We start from the raw sequence: 19,850 nt of genomic DNA, 5'->3' as shown, positions 1-19,850 counted from the left end.
AAAGCTAGTAGAGCAGGAACATTAGTGACAGAATATCATCAAAAGCGATGAGATCTTGATGGAAATTACACCATGAAATTCAATATGCCCCACTGAGAACCAGGGGCGTAATTCCAGCATTTTTATCGGTGGGGGGGACCAAAGGGGTCCATATCCGGATAGTCAAGAGGCATGGGCTATATAATAATTTTTCCTCCAAACTATTGGGGGGAACTGCCCCCTTGCCCCCCAACAAACGATACTCCTGCCGTGAACCCTGACAGAAGGTTTAAGCTTCTATCTTTAAAAGCACCAAATTTCATAATTTTACTTTGTTTTTAGAAATACAGAAATGACTGCCGAAAGGGGCTATCAGTTCATCAATTTTTTTTCCGAACCAAATAGAAATTCCCGTATTCTTCTTGACAGTTTACTGTCTATTAAAGATATTTTGATTAAAACTCGAAAAACAATGGCAATAGAACAGCATTATATTTTCGTCGTTGTGTAATTTAGCACAAAACCTCTTCTACACAATTCACGTGTAATATTTGCGATATTCACACAGTCATCGTAGCCAGAATGGTGGTGCCCAATGTGTCTAAGGGACAAGCGCGACAACAACTCTTTCAAATTTCTTGGGAAAATCCCAGTTCGTTCAGCAAATACCTAAAAAAAATTCTGACTTTATATAATTGATAAGTGTCTGTGACACAAAGGTGTCACTGATCGAAAAACAACAACGTGATGCTGCAGAACGGGTGATGATAGCGGTTTCTCCAGAGTTCTTTTAAAATCAGGGTCAGCTGGTTTTTGAACAGGGAAGTGATTGTTCTCTCTATGCCTGAAACCTATATGCAAGCAAGTGAACCTTATTATGGAGATAGCATACAATCCGTGGGTTTCATGAAAAGACGACAAACTTATTCCTGGTTTGGTTAGTATACCCCGTTTTGTCTCATGAGTAATATGGGGTTAAGCACTTTAAGTGCGGCTCTATCCTGGTGTAGTATTGGTGTTTCTAAGCCGTTGTATCCCCTTAGAAACTATTGTCACAACCCTATCCCGGTGTACTATTGGAGTTCCTAACCCCTCGTATCCCCTCGGGCACGCCCAATACACACATAAACCTTAATTTCCAATGACACACATACCGTTACCTAAGCTTTCAGCGATAAGAATATTTCCAGGAGACATCACTTGCCAGCTGTTATTTCTCGATGAAATGGGTCTATGGATACTATGGCAATTTACTCGGTATCTTGCGTCTCTCTACCTGACACAAACATACAATGAAGACACAGAGACAAGAAAACACACAGTCGGAGACATAGGCACAGATAGGGAGAGAGAAAAAATACCAACACACAGAGTCAGGCTCACAACCACGCAAAGACAGACACAGAAACAAGCAAACTTCCGCTCAGACACACAGGCACAGAGAAAGAGAGAGACAGGCAAACACACGCTCAGCCACACTGGCACAGAGAAAGAGAGAGACAGGCAAACAGACGTTCACACACACGGGCATAGAGAGAGAAATACAAAAACACATACAAACACACAGAATCATATACACAAAGACAGACACCGAGAGAAGCAAATACTCACCCAGACACACAGGCACAGAGAGAGAGACAAAAACACATAGAAACATACAGATTTAGACACTCAAAGACAGACAAAGAGACAAGCAAACACCCGCTCAGACACACAGGCACTGAGATCGAGAGACACAAAAACAAAAAAAAACATAGAAGGTCAGACATATAGACGCACAAAGACAGACACAGAGACAATCAAACACCCACTCGAACACACAGGCACAGCGAGAGAGAGAGACAAGAAAAGGGCCGGTCAGACACGCAAGCACAGAGAGAGAGAGAGCGAGACAGAATTAGAAGCAGAATTTAAGCGCAGCCCTATCCCAGTGTACTATTGGAGTTGCTAACCCCTCGTATCGCTTAGGCACTTCCAACACACGTATAGTCCTTAACTCCCAATACACACGTAGCCTTTAATTCCCAATACACACATATCCCACCACTCATACGACACAAATCCCGTTATCTCAGCTACCAGCGATAAGAATATTTTCAGGAAACATCACTTGCCAGCTATCATTTCTCGGTGAAATGGTGATATGGATACTATGACCATGTACTTAGTATCTTGCGTAAGGCCTCCTGTGATGGATACATTTGAAGGTCGAATATTTATCTAAAACCATAGACGGTGTTATTTTTAACTAAAATTATAGATAAAGATATGTATTTATTCCCAACGATATGTTTTTTGGCTCTTAAGTCGTTTTCCAATTGATTTTATGGAATTTATGTCTGGTGTAGGAATCGAAGGTAAGACCCAAGATTTCCTATGGTAAAAGACCGACACGTTAGTTGAATGAGCACACAAGTTATTGATGATACTATGTTCCTAGATATACATTCTTGGTAATCAATGTATTGTTTCTGGAACGCCAGCCAAGTGATATTAAGCCTCACTATTTCGTAACAAGTTAATTGCGCAAGCGATTTCTCAGTTGGAGTTGGATATATAGTAACTGCTATCAGCGATTTGTTTCCTGGTGCCTTTTATGGCATCATTCGGAGAATATGCATATTACAGTGATTTGAGTTGCTTTCTGGACAGATGTATTAATATTATTATAAACACAACTTGTTTCGATCTCACAAATTTGTAATGACTACAACCGGCCAGGTATCATTTTTGTAATGTACAACGACAATTGAATGCCTAGCTGTTAAGGCTAAGAGTTGAAAGCAAGACCAGAGGAATTTTTTTTGAGATTTTTCAGAGGCAAACAGATAAAGGTAAAACTGTTCAGGTATAAGGAAACACCCGATCGGACGCATAGGCACGGAGAAAAAGAGAGACAGCCGCTCAGAAACACAGTTAGAGAGAGAGAGACAAAAACATGTACAAACACACATAGTCAGATATACGAAGACAGACACAGAGAGAAGCAAACACCCGCCAAAACACACAAGCACAGAGAGAAAGACAAACAAACAGCCACTCAGACACACAAGCACCGAGAGAGAGAGACACATAAAAACGCATAGATTCAGACACACAGAGACAAGCAACCACCCGCTCGAACACACGGGCACAGAGATCGAGAGAGAGAGAGGCAAAAAACCGCTCAGACACACAGGCACAGACGGAGAGAGAGAGACACACAAAAATAGATACAAACACACAGAGTCAGACACTCAAAAACGCACATAGAAGAACACAGAAACAAGCAAACACCCGCTCAGACATACAGGCACAGAGAGAGAGAGACAAGGAAACAGCCACTCAGACACACACATAGAGAGAGAGAGACAGAAAGAGAGAGGGACGAAAATACATACAAATACACAAAGCTAGACAAACAAACAAAAAGATAGACACAGAGACAAGCAAACATTCGGTCAGATACATAGGCACAGAGAGAGAGAGGCAAGCAAATAGCCGCTCAGACACACAGGCACATAGAGAGAGAAAAAAACACATACAAACACAAAGAGTCAGACACACAAACATGCAAGACAGACACTTAGACAAGCAAACACCCGTTCAGACATACAGGCACAGAGAGCGAGAGACAAGTAAAATGTTATTCAGACACACAAGCACAGCGAGAGAGAGAAAAACACATACAAACACACAAAGACAGACACAGAGAGAATAAAACACCCATTCAGACACACAAGCACAGAGAGAGAGAACAAAAATACATAAAAACACACTGATTCAGCACCCTCTCAGACACAAAGGCACGGAGAGAGAGAGAGAGAGAGAGAGAGAAGCAAACAGCAACTCAGACGCACAGGGAGAGCGAGAGAGACAAAAACACAGATTCAGACACACGGAGACAAGCTACTACCCGCTTAGACACATAGGCAAAGAAAGAGAGATAGAGACAAAAACATATACAAACACAGAGTTAGACACACAAACACACAAAGAAAGACACAGAGACAAGCTAATACCCGCTCGGACATATGGGCAAAGAAAGTGGAAGAGAGACATAGAGAAGCAAACAGCCGCTCAGACACACAGGTATAGACCGAGAGGCAAAAACACATATAAAAACACAGAGTAAGGAACACAAAGACAGACATATATACAACAAGACACCCGCTCAGACATACATGCGTGGAAAAGGGGGGAAAACGACATACAAACACACGGAGTCAGATACACAAACGCACAGAGAGAGAGAGAGAGAGAGAGGCAAAAACACACAAAGTTAGATGCACAGACATGCAAACAAACGCAGAGACAGGCAAGCAGACGCTCAAACACACATGCAGAGAGAAAGAGTGACAAAAACACACACAAAAGGTCAGACACACAGACATGCAAGCAGACCAAGTCCAAAAACCCTAAGTACCAAAAAATTCTTAGATGGCACCACAACCTATTTTTACTGAGGTTACATTTTGTTAACTAATTTTTAGTTAGGTTCATTTGGACTTCAACTCAAAAAAATTTGTGCCTCTGCGTCAGACTTCGTATGTTTGCGTTTTTTTTCTTTTTCTCTGCGCCTGTGTGTCTGAGCGTCCGTTTGCTCGGACTTTTGTGTTTATCTGTGTGTTTTTGTCATTCTTTGTCTCTGTACCTGTGCGTTTGACGGTCAATTTGCCTGTCTCTGTCTGTTTGTATGCCTGTGTGGCTGACTTTGTATGTTTCTGTGTGTGTTTGTCTCTCTCTCTCTCTCTCTCTCTCTCTCTCTCTCTCTCTCTCTCTCTCTCTCTCTCTCTCTCTCTCTCTCCCTCTCCCTCTCTCTCTCTATCTCTCTCTCTCTCTCTCTCTCTCTCTCTCTCTCTCTCTCTCTCTCTCTCTCTTTCCCTCTCTCTCTGTTTTTTCTTTCTCTATGTGCCTGAGTGTCATAGCGGATGTTTGCTTGCTTTTTTCTCTCTCCCTATGCCTATATGTCTGAGTGGGTGCTTGCTTGTGTCTTTGTGTATTTTTTTTCTATTTCGACGTGGAGCTTACTCCATTTTGGTTCATACACGAGTTGTAACTGTATCTGCTGGCCTATTAAAAATGTAAAAAACTCCCCTGGTCTTGCTTTCACTTCTTAGCGTAAACAGCTACCCATTCAATAGTCATTCTTTCCCAGGGTATTAGAATGTCATTAAGAAAAAAACCTAACCTAACCAGTGAAAAATCTCAAAAACTCCTCCGGTATTGATTTTACCTCTTAATGTAAACATAAAATTCAATAGTAAAAAGTTGTTTTTGAATAAAGTTCTAGAATAAAGTTCTTTTTGATGCTATTAGAATGTCATTAAGAAAAAATAAACTGTGACTTATGCAAAATCTAAAAAAAAACTCCTCCAGTCTTGGTTTTCACCTCTTAGTTTTAACAGCGAGGCAATATGGTTCAAAATCTGGCCAATGAAATTTTTTTAAATCCTCTAGTCTTGGTTTAACCTCTTAGCATAAACAGCTAGGCATTCAACAGTCATTCTTTTCCATGGTTTTAGATTGTCGTTAAGAAAACGACTCTGAACTATGAAAAATATAAAAAAACTCCTCTGGTCCTGGTTTCACCTCTTAGTTTAAAAGGCGAGGCATTGTTTAAAAAATAGTCTTCAAAAATTTCTAAGTTCAAAAAAATCGGCCCTGGTAGGGGACGTAGGGCCCTGGATGGGAATGTTAGGACCCAAAATCATGCACAAACCCCGGTAATTGAAAAACGATGTGCTCAGGTCCATGACATTACAAAACAGGATACCCGACCGTTTGTAGTCATTGCAATTTTTGGAGATCGAAACGAGTTTCATTGATCATCATAAGAATATGCCTGTCCAGAAAGCATCTCAAATTACAGTGGTATGCCTCTTTTCGGAATAATTCCCAAAAAGGCACCAGGAAACAAATCACTGATATCATTTATCATATATCCAACCCCATTTGAGAAATTGATTACGCAGTTACTTGTTATGATATAGTGACGCTTAACATAACTTGGCCAGCGTCCCAGAAACAATACACTGATTGCTCAGAATGTATGTCAAGGAACATAATTTCATTAACGACTTGTTGTCTTACTCAACTAACGTGTCGTTCTTTTACCATAGGACATCTTGGGTCACATGTTCGATTCCTACACCAGACATAAATTCCATAAAATCAATGGAAAACGGATTAGAACCTAAAAATGTGTTGTTGGAAAATGATACATGTCGTTATATATAATTTTAGTTGACAATAATACCGTCTATGGCTTGGATAAATATTTAGCATTCAAATGCATCCATCACTGGAGGCCTTATACAACATACCGAGTACATAGCCATAGTATCCGTAGACCCATGTCACTGACAAATAAAAGCTGGCAAGTGATGGTTCCTGGAAATAGCTTTATCACTGGAAGCTGAGATAACGGTATGTGTGTCGTAGGAATGGTGGGATATGTGTGTATTGGGATTTGAGGGGTATTTGTGTATTGGGAGTTAAGGGCTATGTGTGTGTTGGGAGTTCCTAAGGGGGTAAGAGGGGTTAGCAACTCCAGTAGTACACCAGGATAAGATGTGATAATAGTGCCTAAAGGGATCCGGGGTATTAGCAACTCCAATACTACACCGGGAATGGGCTACGATTAAAGTGCATAGCCCCATACTACTCTCATGGCTGGAGGATCCAGTTTAAACTTCCAGGATTTTTTCTATTATTTAGTTTTTCTCAGGAAGGGAGACTTAAAATTATGTGCTTGAAAAAAGAGAGCAAAATGAGCTAAAGTCCAGAAAGAGTATACAGCATGGGAAATTGAGATGCCTTACATATCAAGAGTGAGTTCTGCTTGAACATCTTGAGTATTCTGAAGCCTGAAATAGGTTCGAACTAAAATGAAGTTGTAATAAATAAAATTATACTTTACATAAATAAAAAAGGTAGTCAAAGGAAGCCAAATGTAAGAAAGAAGTTTATTTTACAGCAACTGTTTTTAGTTTTTATTTTTCACCTAGCCAACGATTCATTTTACGATTAAAATACATATCCATTTTACACTCTATAATATCACATATAAAAGAAAACTTGGCATTCCGACGCTTAATTTCCTCCTGCTGCCAAGGCCATATCCAGGAATTTTCCGAAGAGGGGGGTATTTTTTTCGGTTGGGAAGGGTTACAAAATAAAACTTTAGAAACCCGTCCAGAAAATTTTATATGCATTTTGGTACTTTTTCACGAGTAGGCCATTTTTTTAGTGTGGGGAGGGGGCAGACAGTAAACCCCTCCCTATATACGGTCTTGGATACTGCAGAAAATGTTATAAAAAGAAGAAATATAAATTAAATGTGCTTTAAAGTAAATATAGATGAAAAATTACCTTTTTTATGTTTATCCATCTTTTAAAATAAGCTGGTACTCCTTCGCCAATAAGATGACATTGCTCTGGAAGCATTAAATTAAGGTCCCAGTCACCAAATGTAACTATTGCATAACTATTTTCTCTTGTTTCTTTCTCAATCCATTCTTTTGCTGACTTAAATACTTTTGGAAATGTGTCTTCTCTATCCACTATGTCCTAAAAAAAAGTTGAATATACAGGGGCATGCCAAGCAGGGGAGGACTGCTTCGAACTAAATCTTGCCAGCTTAAAATTGCCTCAGGCCAAGACACTGGCAATCAATAATCATCCATTTTGTCCGATCTCTCCGTGTTTTCAAAAGTGTAGGCCAGAGAGTAGGGGGAAATCCCGCTAAGTGTTCCAAAGCTAGTCTAGAAAAAATTGGGACACTATCAAGGAGCGAACTATTTTTCTTAGTTTTTCTTGTAGAAAAATGCTCACTTTTAAAAAATTTCTTTGCAAAGTACCGAAAACTTTTCCGAGATGAAAGAAAAAAATAAATTCAATGGGTCTCGAAAGAACCCAATAAAGAAAACTACGTGTAGTTTTTTTTGCAACACTACCCAATTTATAATGGAAATAATGGAAACGTTAAAATAGGTTTAAAGGGATAGGTTCAAATAGGTTAATATCATTTTAGGGAAATATATAAGAAAATACGTACAAAACTGAACAAATACCGAGTTTCAGGGGGTGTATAGACCCGAATAAAACCTCGTTTGTTATACACCGTTGTGTATAACAACTTCTTCAGAGTTCTGGCCTAACTTCTTCAGAGTTATGTAAAAATAATTAACAGCATACTACTGACTTTTTGAGAATCTTGTTGGAGAGAACCGCAAAGTTTTCAGAGAAGGAACAAAGAAAGAACTGGTCTGGTCGCTTATTGTATTTCGTAATGAACCCGTATATGATCTAAAACACTTTTTAAGTATTTCGATACAAATATCAACTCAAAAGTCAATTTTCTAAATATTTTTAATGCCGTCTAGAATAGTATTCCCTAACTTTTGACATTCGTGTATCCCTTTTTGTATAATGTTCGTAACACCTCGATATAAAATGAGGTTAGTAGCAGCTCGATATAAAACGGAGTTCGCAGCGCCTCGATATAAAACGGACGTGTTTTAATAACAGTCAAAGCGTATTTACTTTTTACTTTTTGTGTGCATACAAAAAAAAATAAAAGGGAAACAAAATTAATCATAACGAATATAAATAAAGAGCAATAACCGAAACTTATTTGGAGCGAAATGAAAAGCATAAAATGTTGTGCTGGGATAACAGATTGTCTTATTTTGGTTCCCTGGCTGTTAATTTTCATCCAAGGTGGCGTTCCACGTTCAATATCCTGTTCCTCTTTTTCAACTTAACGTCTAAAAACGGTATTTAAGTACGGTGAAATGCACATTTCCGCCAAAATCCGGTGCAAAGCGTAACCCCTGCTAAACCTACCTCGTATCCCTGGGGGTACCCGTACCACACTTGGTAAATCCTGATCTAGAAATATAAAATAAAAGATAGAAATAAGATATGCCTTTTAGATTTTATCTTCCTGAACAAATTCTAGTAATTTATTCTCTATTTATCGGTTATATAATTGACACTCGGGAAGTGAAGTTCGATTAATGCTAATGAAATGAAACACAATATGATGAATATATAATAGTTTAGAAACAAATTTTGGCTATATATTTGCACATTAGGGGGGGGGGGTAGAGCATGGCAAATATTAGATGCGTAAACTAACCATTATTGCATCTAATATATGCTATGCTTTACCCCCCATCCCCCCTAATGTGCAAATATTTAGCCTAGTATTACGCTTCCAATAATGTAGCTTCTCATAGGAGTACAAAGACATGGTGTGTCCATTGACACATTTTTTTTTTTTGGCAACAACTCCTTATCCTGGAGAAATATAATTGCCTGTTCTTCGGTCCCTGGCAAATCCCAATTTTTAACTTGAACGTCCATGGTGAGACACTATATTCTATCATTAGTCAAAGCAAACTAACCGGTTGCTATGCCATCTGATCTTTGCCATCCAAACGATCGACAGTATAAAAAAGTTACTTGACCAGTTTCTTGTGTCGAAATTTTATAGTGACTATTAAGATAAGTACCATTTATTCTTTTTTTGTGGGTGGAAGGACGAGTCAAACTTATAAAATACACAAAATAAAACGTCCAAGTAACGACCGCGAGAGGTCCAAAACTTAATTTTTAAATGCTTCTACATCTTCAATCTTTCTCTCGAGCTTAATGTCACCAAATAACTAACCTTACCTGTGTGATGCCAGTTAACTCGGAACAGAACGGTGTGAGAATGTAATGATGAACTGGCTTAACATAGCGATGAAACTCAGATGTGATTTGGAGAGACTTTGTATCAATCTTCAACATTGGAAACTCAATTATTTCCTATAATGGAAGAACATATATCAATTGAACTTCTACTAGAATATTTTGAAGCAAATTAGCAATGTTATTTCAGGTAGGAAACACGACGTTTTTACTTACAGGACTTACACAAACTTACACAAACGAACGTTATGCATTGCGAACGGCTTTTTCTGTTTCGTCACGAGTACCTTTTAAATTTAATAATTATTGCAGAGATGTACGATTTTTATTGTTATGGAAATATGTCATTGACCTTTGTCATCCACTTCCTGCTGTCAAATTGATTCAAAATCTGTCATACAAGCTCCAATCTGGCGACAATGTATTGTTATAAGAGCATAGCAACACAACCAAAAGAAAGGGAGATGATGTATAATTAAGGTGTTTTCATTGCTTGTTAATAAACGTCAATAAATATATATTGTTTATGGCAATTTCTTGGGAAAATATTAAATAGGACAATGGTGAAAAGTGACAAGTTTCACCTGAATACACGATGTTCAGTTAGGTAATGGACTAAAATCAATTTCTAATTGGTTAAACCCCTCTGCCCCTGATCATAATCCAGCCTAGGGATTTGATTTAAACTGTCCTAAGGAGGCATCCTGTAGACATGTTCTAACAATCTAAGCCTTCTCTTTCATTATATTAAATATAAAAAAAGTTTTTTTTTAACTGCAAATAAGGAGCGACATTAAAACTTAAAACGAACAGAAATTATTACGTATATGAAAGGGGTTGTCCCCTCCTCAACACCTCGTTCTTTACGCTAAAGTTTGACTGTTTCTCACAACTCTATTTTTTAAATAATAAAAAAAGAGTTTCGGTTACTATTGAGCCGGGTCGCTCCTAGCTTTCCATCAAATGGAATTTGATTCTGTAAGATTTAATTTGTTGTACCAAACTTTTAACATACATGATTTATTGAAATATTGTTTATGATTTTTTATTAAATTGATTTATTTGTGTGTGCCAATTTATATGAATATATAGCATTGGTATCAGTGGGCCACGTAAATCCAAAACAAAAACCATGGGCAGCGCAAAAGCGCAGTGTAAGTAAAGATACAGGATAAATCAAAGGATTACCACAGATTCTGTAATATTATATTGTGAAACATTCCCCACATTTAAATAGCGATCGTATCTCGAATTTGAAAATATTCGAAAGTAAGGTTTGGGCATTGTTTGACAAAGAATATCCAGAAATTCTGAACAAATCTTGGCATCCTTGCGGCAGAAACCTTAAATTAATTAAAACTAGTTAATAGATACCAGTTGGAAGAGAAAACTGACTCCTATAGTTTGAAAACTACCTTTTTCTTCGTATCTTTGTTAAAAAAACGAATTCTATAAAAACTGCACAAGAGTTTTTCTTGTTTCAATCAGGGTATAGGGGGGTATACATTTCAGGATGGGGTTACACTGAATACCGTTTTTATGTTTATAATTCCTTTAACAAGCAAAGCTTGGTCTCCTAATCCAGCATGATAAAACCGATAACAATAGAAAAAGAAAATGGGTTGGTACCGCTTATACGTGCACACAAAATTTCTAAATTGTGAGAACATTTACACATTTTGTCTAAATTCACTTTACTCTGTCCTCAGCAGAAATTTCGTACAGCATTCTGATGCAGAGATAATTGTCCCACAAGTAGCACTGGCGCTCTGAGAAATGTGACTAATTTCAGTCATAATTCTAAGCACATTTATATCAATTCTTTTCTTGGAGCTGGCTAAAACAAACATTTTGCAAAGCTAAAAGAGTCAGAAGTCAGCATGGTATCAAAAGTTCGTGGTAACGAACTGTAGTAAGGAGCGAATTTTGATACAAAGAGTTACATCAAAACAATCGCATTTTAATGCTGATTTTAAATATATAAATTTCATCAAGTTTAGTCTTACCCATCAAAAGTTATGAGCCTGAAAAAATTTGCCTTATTTTAGAAAATAGGGGGAAACACCCCCTAAAATTCAAAGAACCCTAAAAAATCACATCATCAGATTCAGCGTGTCAGAGAACCCTACTGTCGAAGTTTCAAGCTCCTATCTACAAAAATGTAGAATTTTGTATTTTTTGCCAGAAGAGAGATGACAGATGCGTGTTTATTTGTTTGTTTGCTGTTTTTTTCCAGAGGTGATCGCATCGACCCAGTGGTCCTAGAATGTCGAGAGAGGGTTCTTTCTAGCGGAAATCAAAGTTATAGTGCTTTTTAAGTGACCAAAAAATTGGAGGGCACCTAGGTCCCCTCCTACGCACAGTTTTCCCCAATGTCACCGGATCAAATGAAAGTGAAACCTTGCAAAACAGATATTCTGCTTAAACGAAGTACAACAGAATTATTTTCAGCTTCATAACTTTGCTCAATCCCAATTATGATGTTTCATAGATTTGCAGATACTTTTCCTAAATTTAGAAAAAAAACATTAATATGGCTTAAATTTTAGTCAAATATTAGGAATTGCATTTTCAAAACTAAAACAAGAGAAAGGGAAACTAATAGCTGAAAATTAAGGTAAAATGTTGTTTTGTCAAAATTACAATAGGTATAGATTTGACAAGTAGGCATATTTCTAAGACTTAAAAACCAGAAGAGGGTTTGATGGAAGCATGGCAATACCCTCCCAGAGTATTTTTTGGCCCTGGATCCATTACTGAAAGTTTCATTCTCCTAACACAACACCTTTCCAAGATAGCAAAAAGTAGCTAAACTAGAATTTTACCTCCAATTTGTAAAATAATAATATCTTTGCACTTCTCATGAATTTACATTCTATAATACAAATTCCCCAAAAACAACAATGTTGTAAAAATCACCCCGCTTTGCAAAAAAAAGCAAACCCAAATTTTATGACAGCTAAAAAAAGTAATGATATCAATTTCTTCGCCTCTGTGCCATAGCAAGACTCGAAAACAAATATTTGACAGCAGAAAGAAGTTTAACTATTATGTTTTTCAGTCTTGTTGTGACAGCACAATCTTGAAACATTATTTCGACAGCCTAAAGAAGTTTTTAGATTTTAACTTTCCCTAAAGAAGATTTTAACTTTCCCCTTCTTATCAATATGAAGTGAAGATTTTCTCCTTCCAGTTGGCTTTTGTGATTATACGCATAGATTCTCGTGGTAAATCTAAATTTAATTAGATACTTTTAGGCGGTATGTGTCATCAGTAAAATATAACGGAAACCAAACAAAGTAGTAGTAGTAGTAGTAGTAATATTAGCAGACAGGTTTAATAGCAAAAACAGCTATCGCTTATTTGCATTTCTTTACAACATATTCAAAATCAAACTACACTTGTAAATATAAATCAAACTACAAACATCAACTTTTATTGTACATATCGACGAAAACCAGGACGAAAGAATAACCATATCGGTTTGTTCTGGCTTTAACGGGAACTAACTTGTCTTGCTTTCTCGTTCTTGATGGTAGAGGTTGATCAGGTAGATGTCACGGTGCTGATATTTAGAAAGCAAGAACTTTCCAAAACTCATTATCAGAGTTTCGTACCGGTCATGGAGTCCTAGCAGTTCCAGAGCCTTTTCGTAGGGGATGTCACGGCGTCCGAAGATGATCGATACCGCTCGCTTCTGAACCGATTCAAGCTCCTGACAAAGATACACTGTTCTAAGTGCTAAGGGCACCCAAACAAAGTGACTGAAACTTCGCTTCGAACTTGTTTGAAAAAAGAAACAGCCTTGACAATTAAAACTAATTTATAAGTCAAAGAAATATCGTAGTAGGTCATATATGAGTTTTCCGCACAAAATTGGGGTTACATAGAAAACCTCCCTTTAAGGCCCTAGTATAGCGACATTAGTGCCACGAATCTCTAGCGATAAAGGAATTGGACTCGCTCCATGGGATTTGGGTCAGTGAAGAAGGAATTGGAGCTGCTTGATAGGTTTTGGGGCCAAATAAACAGGCATCGCACATTCTGGATTGGATTTGGGCTCTGGAGAAAAGGAATGGCAGGTTATCCATAGGAAATGTGGTCGGGAACTACCAAACGACTTCTACTCTTGATTATCATATTTTCGTAATTAGTCATTTTTTATACTGCAGAACTTATTATTCAACACTGTGTTCCCCAGTGTATTAAAGTTGGGGATATTTTTTAAACTTTTTTTTTTAAACGTTTTGAGAATAAAATTATTTTTAGTGAAGGAAAATTTTGAAATAATATGTCAATTAAGGGATTTATACAAATAAACAATGTGGAAAGAAAGTTAATGCAGTATGCCAAATTTCATGTTGTCAACCTAACGTGTGGTCTTGTGACAAGAAGAAATCTTTATTCTGCTGCTTGGCCCTTCTAGATATAGCAGCTTGTTTGTATTAGATTAGAAATTCCTAGACAACAGAGGAATTATGAATAAAATATGAATAATTATGAATAATCTATATATAAAAAAATGTAGTGTTCGTCTGTTACATTACCGTTACACGAGCTCCAAAAATTGAGACTCTTTTAAAATTTTATTAAATTGCTTAAAAAGTAAAAAACTGGTGATTTGCACAAATATTTCAATATATTTTAACAATGGATTAAAGTAATTCGAAAACCTTAAAACAGAAAACCAAAAGTGTGAAGTGGTAGAAATTGTTGAAGTTTAGAATGCTTGCTGCTCAAAGAAAATTTGTCAAAGTGTCAATTAACGTCAAAAAGAAATTATTATTGATTGCTTAAAATGTAAAAAACTGGCGATTGCACAAATATTTCTATATATTTTGACAATGGATTAAAGCAATTCGAAAACCTTAAAACAGAAAACCAAACCAATTTACGTCATCAATTCGATCCAAAAATGACATGGCGTTGCCGGGACCCAGAACACAAGGGAGAATGAGAATCAAACAGTTTGTGGTAACGAACTGTAGTAAGGAGCGACCCGGCTCGATAGTAAACAAAAGTCTAAAAATCGGAACTTTGATGCTAAGAGATACATCAAAAGAATAGGATTTTCATGCTGATTTTAAATATATAAGTTTCATCAAATTTAGTCTTTGTCATCAAAAGTTACGAGCCTGATAAAATGTACCTTATTTTGGAAAATAGGGGGAAACACCCCCTAAAAGTCATAGGAAATTTCAAGTTCTTATCTACAAAAATGTGGAATTTCGTATTTTTTGCCAGAAGACAGATCACGGGTGCGTGTTCTTTTTTTCCCAGGGGTCATCGAGTCGACCGAGTGGTCCTAGAATGTCGCAAGAGGGCTCATTCTAACGGAAATGAAAAGTTCTAGTGCCCTTTCTAAGTGACCAAAAAAATTGAGGGTGCCTAGATCCCCTCCCATGCTCATTTTTTCCCAAAGTCAACGAATCAAAATTTTGAGATAGCCATTTTATTCTGCATAGTCGAGAACCAGTCGAGGCTGCAAGTTACAAACTTTGACCAGTGTTTACATACAGTAATGGTTATTGGGAAGTGTACAGACGTTTTCAGGGGGATTTTGTTGATTCGGAGGGCGGGGTTGAGGGGAGGGGGCTATGTGGGAGGATCTTCCCTTGGAGGAATACGTCATGGGGGAAGAGAAATTCAATGAAAAAGGCGCAGGATTTTCTAGCATTACTATAAAAAAAACAAAGAAAAAATAAACATGAAATGGTTTTTTCAATTGAAAGTAAGGAGTAGCATTAAAACTTAAAACGAACAGAGATTATTAAGCATATAAGGGGTTCTAAAAAATACTTTACCGTAAAGAGCGAGGTATTTATGAGGGTGTAAATACCTTGCTCTTTATGCTAAAGTATCTTTAGTAATCTCAACTATTTATTCTACGGCCTTTCTGATTCAGGGGTCATTGTTAAAGAATTGGGACAAAACTTAAGATTTAGAGTAAAGAACGAGGTATTAACGAGAGAAAAACCCCCTCATATACATAATAAAAATATAAGAATATAAAAGTTTGTTACGTAAGTTAATTCTTAAGTTACATATATTTTTTTTACTAATAAAATCGTTCGTTAAAAATTAAAAGTTCTAGTTGCCTTTTTAAGTCACCGAAAAATTGGAGTGAAACTACGCCTCCTTCCCCACCCCTTATTTCTCAAAATCGTCTGATCAAAACTAAGAGAAAGCCAATTAGCCAAAAAAAGAATTAATATGCAAATTTAATTTTAATAATTTATGTGCGGAGAGCCAAAATCAAACATGCATTAATTCAAAAACGTTCAGAAATTAAATAAAAAAAAAAAACTAGTTTTTTTAACTGAAAATAAGGAGCGATATTAAAACTTGAAACGAACAGAAATTACTCCGTATTTGAAATGGGTTGTCCCATCAGCAACCCCTCGCTCTTTACGCTAAGGTTTGACTCTTTGCCACAATTATACTTTTTAAAACAATTAAAAACTATAGCGTAAAGAGCGAGGGATTGCGGAGGGGAACACCCATTTCATATACGGAGTAATTTCTGTTCGTTTCAAGTTTTAATATCGCTCCTTACTTTCAGTTTAAAAAAAAACTAGTTTTTTTATTTAATCAGAGAAAGATGCACGTAGTCCACACAAAATAAAATATTAATATTCTAATTTGCTTTAAATTTTATCATATAACTAAGCTGCATCATTTGAGGGCTTCATATTTGCATTGGGAGCTGGTGTTTACTCTCCAAAACATACCCCAGTGGAAAATACCCCTCCCCAGAAAATAACTCCCGCGAAAAATTCCACCCAATACCCCCCCCCTCCCGTGGGAAATTCCTCCACATGCAAAATTGATCAGTGAAAGAGAAAGTAAAAAAAAAAAATACGTTTTATATTTGGGTATAATGCCCCATGTTTTAGTTAGACTACATGTTCTTTAAATCAAACAGTTCGTGGTAACGAACTGTAGTAAGGAGCGACCCGGCTCAATAGTAACCAAAACTCTAAAAAATGAAATTTTTATGCCAATAGTTACATCAAAAGAATCGCATTTTAATGCTGATTTTAAATATAAAAGTTTCATCAAGATTAGTCTTACCTGTCAAAAGTTACGAGCCTGACAAGATTTGCCGCATTTTAGAAAATAGGGGAAAATACCCCCTAAAAGTTCTACGATCTTAACGAAAATTACACCATCAGATTCAGCGTATCAGAGAACCTTACTGTAGAAGTTTCAAGCCCCTATCTACAAAAATGTGGAATTTAGCATTTTTGCCAGAAGACAAATCACGGATGCGTGTTTATTTGTTTTTTTGTTTTTTGTTGTTTTTTTCCCCAGGGGTGATCGTATCGACTCAGTGGTCCTAGAATGTCCCAAAAGGACTCATTCTAACGGAAATTAAAAGTTCTAGTTCCCTTTTTAAGTGCCCAAAAAATTAGAGGGTACCTAGGCCCCCTCCCACTCTCATTTTTCCCCAAAGTCACCGGATCGAAATTCTGAGATAGCCATTTTATTCACCATAGTCGAATAACCTAATAACTGTCTTTGGGGACGACTTACTCCACCGCAGCCGCCGTGGGAGGGGCTGCAAGTTACAAACTTTGACCTGTGTTTAAATATAGTAATGGTTATTGGGAAGTGTACAGACGTTTTCAGGGGGATCATTTTGGTTTGGGGGAGAGTTGAAGGGGGGGCTTACGTGGGAGGATCTTTCAATGGAGGAACTTTTTTGGGGGGAGGAGACTTTGAATGGAGGGGGCGCAGGATTTGGATTTTCTAGCATTATTAAAAAAAAAACAATGAAAAAATAAATATGAAAAGTTTTTTCTACTGAAAGTGAGGAGCAGCATTAAAACTTAAAATGAGCAGAAATTATTACGCATATTAGGGGTTTACCTCCTCGTAATACCTCGCTCTTTACGATAAAGTATTTTTAGTAATTTCAACTATTTATTCTACGGCCTTTGTGATTCAGGGGTCATTCTTAAGGAATTGGGACAAAATTTAAGCTTTAGTATAAAGAGCGAGGCATCGACGAGGGGTGAGCCCCCTCATATGCGCAATAAAAACATACGAATATAGAAGTTCGCTACGTAGGTTAATTCGTAAGTTACGTATATTTTTTACTTATGAAAACGTTCGTAAAAAATTAGAAGTTATAGTTGCCTTTTTAAGTAATCAAAAAATTGGAGGGCAACTAGGCCTCCTCTCTCGCTCCTTTTTTTCAAAATCTTCCGATTAAAACTATGAAAAAGCCATTTAGCCCCCCCCCCCAAAAAAAAAATATACAAATTTCGTTTTAATTATTTATGCGTGGAGAGCCAACATAAAAAAAATGCATTAATTAAAAAAACGTCCAGAAATTAAACAAAAAAAACAAGTTTTTTTAAATGAAAGTAAGGAGCGACATTAAAACATAAAACGAACAAAAATTACTCCGTATATGAAAGCGGCTTTTCCTCCTCAACGCCCCGCTCTTTACGCTAAAGTTTTTTACTGTTTTAAAATGTAGAGTTAAGAGAAAGAGTCAAACTTTTGCGTAAAGATTGGGGCGTTGAGGAGGAAAAGCCCCTTTCATATACGGAGTAATTTTTGTTCATTTTAAGTTTTTTTGTCGCTCCTTACTTTCATTTAAAAAAACTTGTTTTTTTTTGTTTAATTATATTAAAAAACATGCCCCTTAAAAAAGATAGTTCTTTAATTTCGGTTTAAAACCCAATATCATATTAGTTACACTACATGCTCTTCAAATTGCATAAAAAAAAGAAAAAAAGGCCCCTTAAAGTAGGTGGTTCTTTTGTTTTGCCATAATACCCAATATTTTTTTTTTGCTAGGAAACATTCTGTTTAAATTGTATTAAAAAAAGAACATTTCCCTTAAAGTACAAAATTCTTTTATTTCGGCATATTCGACATTTTTTAAAATTTTGGATTTAAACAGTATTCATTTCAGTATTCATTCAGACTTCGTCCAGTTAAGACCAGTATTCAAAAAGGATTATATTTTGAATAGTGATTTAAGTGTTACGCAATAGAGTTAACTGATACTTTTTGTAAAAGTACTAGGTCTAATTACTCAGTGACGAAAAATTAAATCTTTTTTGGATACTTTTTCTGGATAATTTTAATGAGAAACAGACGAAGGCTGGCACGTCTATAAGTAAGAAAGGCAATTAAAAGGTAACATTTTTCTAATTATCCGATATGCTTGGAGGATTCGAAATTAGAGGACTAGCGTTTGCAAAATTCAAAGGATATCCAAAATGGCCGGTTCGAATTGTGGATACTGTTAACGAACTGTAGTAGGGAGCAACCAGGCTCAATAGTAACCGAAACTCTAAAAAACGGAATTTTGATACCAATAGTTACATCAAAAGAATGGCATTTTAATGCTGATTTTAAACATATAAATTTCATCAAGATTTGTCTTACCCATCAAAAGTTACGCGCCTGAGAAAATTTGCCTCATTTTAGAAAATAGGGGGAAACACCCCCTAAAAGTCATACGATCTTAACGAAAATCACACCATCAGATTCAGCGTATCAGAGAACCTTGTTGTAGAAGTTTCAAGCCCCTATCTACAAAAATGTGGAATTTCGCATTTTTTGCCAGAAGACAAATCACGGATGCGTGTTTATTTGTTGTTTTTTTTGTTGTTTTTTTTCCCAGGGGTGATCGTATCGAATCAATGATCCTAGAATGTCGCGAAAGGGCTCATTCTAACGGAAATTAAGTTCTAGTGCCCTTTTTAAGTGACCAAAAAATTGGAGGGCAACTTGGCCCCCTCCTACGCTCATTTTTCCCTAAAGTCGCCAGATCAAAATTCTGAGATAGCCATTTTATTCACCATAGTATAAAAACCCAATAACTATGTCTTTGAGGACGACTTACTCCCCCGCAGTCCCCGTGGGAGGGGCTGCAAGTTACAAACTTTGACCTGTGTTTAAATATAGTAATGGTTACTGGGAAGTGTACAGACGTTTTGAGGGGGATTTTTTGGTTTGGGGGGGGATAATTGAGGGGGGAGGATTACCGGAGAGAATCTTTCCATGGAGGAACTTCTCATGAGGGAAGAGACTTTCAATGGAGGGGGCGCAGGATTTTCTAGCATTATTTTAAAAAAATGAAAAGATAAATATGAAAAGTTTTTTCTGCTGAAAGTGAGAAGCATATTAAAACTTAAAACAAACAGAAATTATTACGCGTATGAGGG

The 19,850-nt window shown here is 36.8% G+C and overlaps 1 protein-coding gene across 1 annotated transcript in view; it reads right to left on the bottom strand.

The window, feature by feature from the left end:
• Positions 1-432: 432 nt before the first annotated feature.
• Positions 433-19,850, bottom strand: part of LOC136033230 (ERI1 exoribonuclease 3-like) — a 75,907-nt gene continuing 56,489 nt past the window's right edge. The window contains exons 3-5 of the mRNA XM_065713944.1: positions 9,643-9,777; positions 7,333-7,530; positions 433-648 (exon numbers count right to left, since the gene is read on the bottom strand). Coding sequence (XP_065570016.1) covers positions 469-648; positions 7,333-7,530; positions 9,643-9,777 — 513 coding nt within the window. The 3' untranslated portion in view covers positions 433-468. The remainder of the gene's footprint in view (positions 649-7,332; positions 7,531-9,642; positions 9,778-19,850) is intronic.

Source organism: Artemia franciscana, chromosome 11 (assembly GCF_032884065.1).
Source record: "Artemia franciscana chromosome 11, ASM3288406v1, whole genome shotgun sequence".
Lineage (NCBI taxonomy): Eukaryota > Metazoa > Arthropoda > Branchiopoda > Anostraca > Artemiidae > Artemia > Artemia franciscana.
The sequence above is the reverse complement of the archived record's forward strand: the minus strand, read 5'-3'. Positions and strand labels throughout refer to the sequence as shown.